Below are 6,990 nucleotides of genomic sequence, written 5' to 3'. Positions count from 1 at the left end.
TTTTTAACAAAGAAGTTTATGTAGACTTCTTTATGCAGGGGTAGAGCCCGTCAACTTGTTGCTGTGGTGCCAGGATTCCATTGTTTACTGTTGTTTGAGTAGCCCTGCCCTGTATTGTTAGGCTGTGTGACTTTTTTCAAATGTCATAGTATGGCTACTTATCATTTTGATTACTATTAATACTTCTTGAAGTGTATTTCCCACAGTGGAATATTTTGGGATCTTTCTGTTTTTGTGTTTTTGTTGGGGCGGTTGGGGCAGCTTCTTGTTGATAACAAGAGGTTGAGGTCTAGAAAGTTTCCACATTTATGATTTGGCCTGTGATTTTCTAGGGATTTCAGTAGTTCCTACAAAGAAAAAAGGATTTGAGTGTAGAAGTCAGCCTGACCAAGTTTGGCCATGTAGCTTTTCAGAGAATGAAGTGATTTCTGTTTCTGACGTGCAAGGTGGCTCCTGAATGCTGCACCCCAGGCCACTCCCTTGAGGAACAGTGGCCAGGCCTCAGGAATGGACACAGCCCTCTTCCTGGCACCGAGCCTGTGTGGGTTGAATGTACTAACTGAGCCTTCCTGAGAATGTTCTCCTTCCCTGCCAGATGGAGTTTTTCGCCTGCGTAAGGACTCAGTATTCTTGCCGCTGGGATGGAATAAGCTGGTATCTGTCCTTATTTCAAAGCAAAATCCTTAAACCGTGTTTTGAGTTTAGAACCTGTTGAAGTAGTGGACCACAGAGTGCGCTTTGCTGGCCACAGATACCTGCTGTTGGCGGCACGCATTACACCCACCTTCATTCCTTTGGATTTGTTGTTCAACATGTGTTTATGGAGAGCCTGTTATTTTGGGGGGCCCTGGAGCTACAGCAGTGAAGCAGACAGCTGTGGCCATGCCCCTGGGGGCAAAGTCGGGCCTCCTGAGAGCTGGGAGGAAGGAATTAGGGGCTGTTGGGCAGGACCAGGTTGAAGACGGTGGGCGGAGGGTGTGCCTGAGGGAGGAATGGCACAAATAAAGTGCTGCTGAGAAAAAAAATGCCAAGACGGGCACTGGAGGAAAACTGGCTTTCCCTTCCTCTGTGTTTTTAAGAGAAGCAGAAGCCTTGTTGCTTAAGTGACTACACTTCCCAGAATGTGCAGTTATCAAGTAAAACAGTTAATGGTCAGATTTAATCGCTCATACAGTCACTGCTGTGCAGCATGATGATCAGGTGGAGGAATTTACCTAAGTTACTGCAGTTGGTAACCTAGGCAACCAAATGGCATTTGTTCTTGTCTTTGCCTGATTTTAGTTTTTTCCTGTAAGCAGCATGGGGGCTGCAGTCCTCAGGTGCCTGGGGCGTGTCCTCAGTGTGGCCGTACACCTGCCTGGAGCCTCTGGGGCCTTTTACTGCAGCCTCCCTCCTCTGGGAAGCCTAGAACTCTCATCTCAGCACCCTCTCCTCTCTGCAGTCTGAGTGCCGAGCAGCTGGGGACAAATTGTGGCTCTCAGGGTCCCTAAGGGAGTGGAGCTCAGATGTTCTTTCTTAAAAGTCTGGGGAATTCCCGGGTGGTCCAGTGGTTAGGATGCCACACTTTCACTGCTGAGGGCCCGGGTTCCATCCCTGGTTAGGGAACTGAGATCCCATAAGATCCTGCAGGCCGCGCGGTGTGGCCAAAAAAGAAGTCTGTAAAGTTGGGTCAGTATGAAGAAGCTGGGGGAAGCTATGTGGGGCTTATTCCACAGTTGGCAGAGTCTACCTTGACCCCTCAGAAAGAGGACACATAGCTGGGCAGCCTTTCACCATCTCTGTGGACTGTCCAGTTTCTAGCTTTGTTCATACTGTTGCTTGATCTAGAGGCACTTCCTCTCCCCAACCCCAGATCCCGTCTGTTGTTGATGGTCTGCACCATACCGTCACCAACACTTTGATAGAGGAGAGTGTATCTAATTTGGAGTCAAAAGAAGGTCCCATTTTCTATATTTTGCTGTTTCTTTTTTTTTTTTTTTGCGGTACGCGGGCCTCTCACCACCGCGGCCCCTCCCATTGCGGAGCACAGGCTCCAGACGTGCAGGCCCAGTGGCCATGGCCCACGGACCCAGCTGCTACGAGGCATGTGGGATCCTCCCGGACCAGGGCACGAACCTGTGTCCCCTGCATCGGCAAGCGGACTCTCAACCACTGCACCACCAGGGAAGCCCTATTTTGCTGTTTCTTTTCTCTCTTCTTTTCAGCTTTATTGAGTTATAATTGACAAAATTGTAATTGTTTAAAGTGTGCAACGTGATGATTTGGTATATGCATACATTGTGAAAGGATCCCCACAATTAAGTTAACACATCCATCATCTCACATATTTACCTTTTTTAAAAAAAATTAATTTATTTATTTTATTTATTTTTGGCTGTGTTAGGTGTTCGTTGCTGCACGCGGGCTTTCTCTAGTTGCGGTGAGCGGGGGCTACTCTTCGTTGCAGTGCGCAGGCTTCTCATTGTGGTGGCTTCTCTTGTTGCAGAGCACGGGCTCTAGGTGCACAGGCTTCAGTAGTTGTGGCATGCAGCCTCAGTAGCTGTGGCTCGCGGGCTCTAGAGTGCAGGTTCAGTACGTGTGGCGCGTGGGCTTAGCTGCTCCGTGGCATGTGGGATCTTCCCAGACCAGGGCTCGAACCAGTGTCCCCTGCATTGGCAGGCGGATTCTTAACCACTGCGCCACCAGGGAAGCCCCTACCTTTTTTTTAAGTGAGAACACTGAAGATCTATTCTCTTAGCAAATTTCAGTTATGCAGTACACTATTATCAGCTATAGTCACCATGCTATTCATTAGCTTCTCAGACCTTATTCATATTATAACTGAAAATTTGTACCCTTTTACCAGGCATTACCCATTGCCCCCACTCCGAGGCAGCCCCCATTACACTGTGTTCTATGAACTGAACCTTTTTTTTTTAAAGGTTGTGCATGGAAATGGTACCATGCTTTGTCTGGCTTATTTAACTTTCTGCTATTTTCTAAGTGTTCTTGGGCAAGTACAAACCATTATATCTAATATTTACTGAGTGCTTACCAAGTGGCAGGCACTGTGCTTCCGTGTTCTCAATCCTTCCTATCATTAATCCGATTGTATAAATACTAAATCTAAAGGTGAGAGAAGGTTCAGAAAGATCCTGCTGAGCAAAACCATGCCTTATAATATCCCCAAAGATAACAAAGAAGATGTTATGTAGAGAAAACTCAGGATATTTAGCAAAATATTAACAGTGGTTGTATCTGTGGGGTGAGATAGAGGTTGTTTTTTACTCTTTATACCTTTCAGGGACCTTTATGCTTTCTTTATACCTTTCAAAGACCATTTCTTATACTTCTTTGTTCTGCTTGAACAAAGAAGTACCTATTTCTGGGTAGAGCTCAGTAATGCTCAGTAAGTAGATGCTGCTTGAGGTTGAAAGTTAAGGTCTCTTCTTTTCTTGGCTTGATTTGGCCTGAGTTGGTAGCCCTGGTCTTGCGTTACTTTGTTAGTTGTTGGTGCAGCTGTGCTGCTGTTCATCTGGAAAGTTCCCAGATGGGCTCCCACCCCTTTGCACTTCCCGGGGTGGAGGGCTTGTTGTGTTCTGGGACCGTATCTCCCTGGCTGACGAAGGCTCAACCATGGCAGCAAGCAGCAGGCACTGATTGGCTAACTTGTTATTTCCATCAGCCGGGCAGAGTCTGGAGTGGGCTGGGGACAGTTTGCTTGCGTGGTGACTCAGTGTAGCTGATGCAGGTTTTCAGGGGCCTTTCAAGCAGCTCTGCTTTAAAGCAGAGCTGCTCTGAATGGCCTGGCTTGACGTTCCACTTCGTGTGCTTCTCTGCTTCTCTGCACAAGGCCACCTGCCTTTGACAGGTAGGCTGGACTGGCTCAGATGAGCTTGCTGCCGCACTGAGAGCTGCTGCACTGCTCTTTTTTTTTAAATGTTGTTTTCTTTGTTATTTTATGTTTTGGATAACTTTTAATTTTGCTATAATTTTAGAAATACAGAAAAGTTGTAAGAATAGTACCTAGAACTCTTGTGTACGTTTTATTCAGATTTACCATCAGCATTTTGCCTCATGTGCTTTACTTGTGTGTCCTCCCCCCTCCATGTACGTGCCTGTACACACACACACACACACACACACACACACACACACGTGCTCTTTTTCTCTGTCTCTGAACCATTTGACAATAAGTTGCAGGTAGTATGCCCCGTTACTTTTGAATACCTCAGTATGTGTTTCCTAAAACAAGGACGTTTTCTTAACTAACCACAGTGCAATTATAAAAAACAGCAAGTTCAGCATCAATACAATACTGTCACCACTGTCCATGTTTTGTCCATATGCAGATATAGTCCCAGTAACAGCAAAGCTTTATTTTTAACGAAAACATTCCTGAGGCACGTGGGTGACTCTTTGCTTATGTTGCTCAGGGGAGAGCAGAGCCAGCAGGTGTTTGGGGGACGTGACTGTCGTGGGCGCCGCATCACCTACTCCTCATGTCTCTGCAGGACCAGAGTAGTGAGAGCAGCAAGAACCACACCCGGCAACGATGTCAGCGGAACTGGAGACCTCAGAGGGGGTGGATGAGCCAGAGAAAAAGAGCTCTGGGGCCCCGGAAAAAGAAAACCACACCAGGTGAGCGATGGGGGCTGGCCATGTTGAGTCAGGTGGGCCCAGGGCCTGCCATGCCCAGCACACCTGCCTTCAGGTGCTGGAGGCACCAGGTGTGGTCAGTCATGCTGCTGTGGTCCCCGGACGCCAGGCTGGCACTGAAGAGACAGCATATGGCACCCTGGGCTGCTCAGCGCTCTGCCCGCTCCTTCTCACTGTCATCTCCGTCATACGAGGAGGCAGGACAGGCACTGCTAGGAATGCTGAATAGTGGAACTTGATGGTATTCCTGGTCCTTTTTTCTTCTTAAAATTCTAAGCGTTTTGTTATCTGGGGTGAGAAAGGGTAATCAGAGGCAAAGCTGGCACCTTTTCCAGTGTCTCCCACCCCCTCGAATGTGGGAGCAACTCTAACTTCAGGGCTTTCCTTACTGGGGAGGACCAGTTCACTCAAAGCCTCTAGTTACCTGGGCCTGTTCTTCATTGTTCTTAGCCTGTCCTTGTAGCCCTGTCATTGGCAAAGTTCTTTTTTTTTTTTTTTCTGAATATTTTTTATCAAAGTATGGTTGATGTATAATATTATGTAAGTTACAGGTGTACAGTATAGTGATTCACAATTTTTAAAGGTTATACTCCATTTATAGTTATTACAAAATATTGGCTATATTTCCTGAGTTGTACAATACATCCTTGTAGCTTATTTTATACATAGTAGTTTGTACCTCTTAGTCCCCTACCCTTATATTGCCCTCCCCCTTTCAATCTCCCCACTGGTAACCACTAGCTTGTTCTCTATATCTGTGAGTCTTCTTTTTTGTTATATTCACTAGTTTGTTGTATTTTTTAGATTCCACATGTAAGTGGAATTTAGTATTTGTCTTTCTCTGATTTCACTTAGCATAATGCTCTCCAAGTCCATCCATGTTGCTACAAAAGGCGTTATTTCATTATTTTTTGTGGCTAAGTAATATTCCATTCCATATATGTGTATGCATGTATGTGTAATATATATATATATCACATGTTCTTTTTTTTTAATTGGAGTATAGTTGCTTTACAACGTGTGTTTCTGCTGTACAGCAAAGTGAATCAGTTATACATATACATATATCCACTCATTTTTAGATTTCCTTCCCATTTAGGTCACCACAGAGCAGTGAGTAGAGTTCCAGCAAAGTTCTTTTTTTATATCTTGAAATAATTGCTAATAATAAACTATTGTCAGCACATGAGTGATATGAGCCAGTCTCCTAAAGAAGCCAACAGAGGCTGGGCTTCGAGAGGTCAAGTTTTTCTCGCTCTAGTAGATGGTTGTGTGGACGCACGTGAGCCCCTACTCGGCACATTCTCCACTTTGGTACTGGCTACTGGCATCTGTCAGCACCACTCCATCCTGCATAATTTTGTTAAGCAGCACAAACCTAGGTCCTGGCTCTAACCTCCCCGGCCTTGATCTCATTTGCATCCTCCTACTCCTGGACGCAGCCACATGTAATCCTGAAGACACTGTGGGTCCAAGGTGGGAGGAAAGCAGCAGGGCCACCCCAGGAGATGCACTGTCAGTCCTTCTCAGTGGTGTGGATTCCAGGAGAGACATTCCCAAAGGTTGTCTGTTCCCTGAAGCCAGCACACGCTGTGGTGTGTTTGTTCGGGCACTAGGGGGCCACAGAAGCAAAGCATCATTCATTTGGGTGGTTCAGAGAGACACGGACACTGTGGAGGAGTAGGTCACAGTCATCCAGAGTGTCTCCCAAGTCCTTGGAGCAGACTCACGTCTGCCTGCCCTGTGCTTCTTGGTAAGAGGCTGGAATCAAGTTTCTGAGCAGCCTCTGCCTCTAGCTCAGCAAGTGGTCAGCCTAGAGCTGGGAAGGGCTAATTCACACACGCATGCTCTCTCCATAGGATGGCAGACCTCTCCGAGCTCCTGAAGGAAGGGACCAAGGAAGCGCATGACCGGGCAGAAAACACCCAGTTTGTCAAGGACTTCTTGAAAGGCAACATCAGGAAGGAGCTGTTTAAGGTTTGTGCCCTAGGTCATGGACTGGGTCGGGCTGGGGGCCTTAGTCCCATGAGGAAGCCCCCCTGGAGAGCCTTTCTCCATACTACATGCTTTCTCAGTGTCAGGCTGTGGTTTCATGTCTTAAGTGGAATAACATAGTGATGTAAAGGAAGTGATCCATGTTCCAAAGAACTCACCGTGTCATTCCTTTAAGAAACAAAAGCTTCCTGCGCATGTGAAATAATTCACTGTATAAAAGTAGGCCTTTGGGGGCTTCCCTGGTGGCACAGTGGTTGAGAGTCCGCCTGCCGATGCAGGGGACACGGGTTCGTGCCCCGGTCCGGGAGGATCCCATGTCCCGCGGAGCGGCTGGGCCCGTGAGCCGTGCCCATGAGC

The 6,990-nt window shown here is 47.0% G+C and overlaps 1 protein-coding gene across 1 annotated transcript in view; it reads left to right on the top strand.

The window, feature by feature from the left end:
* Positions 1-4,487: 4,487 nt before the first annotated feature.
* HMOX2 (heme oxygenase 2) overlaps positions 4,488-6,990 on the top strand; it is a 5,003-nt gene continuing 2,500 nt past the window's right edge. Inside the window, exons 1-2 of the mRNA XM_007453468.1 lie at positions 4,488-4,620; positions 6,498-6,615. Coding sequence (XP_007453530.1) covers positions 4,535-4,620; positions 6,498-6,615 — 204 coding nt within the window. The 5' untranslated portion in view covers positions 4,488-4,534. The remainder of the gene's footprint in view (positions 4,621-6,497; positions 6,616-6,990) is intronic.

This window comes from Lipotes vexillifer, unplaced genomic scaffold (genome assembly GCF_000442215.2).
Source record: "Lipotes vexillifer unplaced genomic scaffold, Lipotes_vexillifer_v1.1 scaffold914, whole genome shotgun sequence".
NCBI classification, from domain to species: Eukaryota; Metazoa; Chordata; class Mammalia; order Artiodactyla; family Lipotidae; genus Lipotes; species Lipotes vexillifer.
Note: the sequence above shows the minus strand (reverse complement) of the source record. Positions and strands in the feature narration are given on the sequence as shown.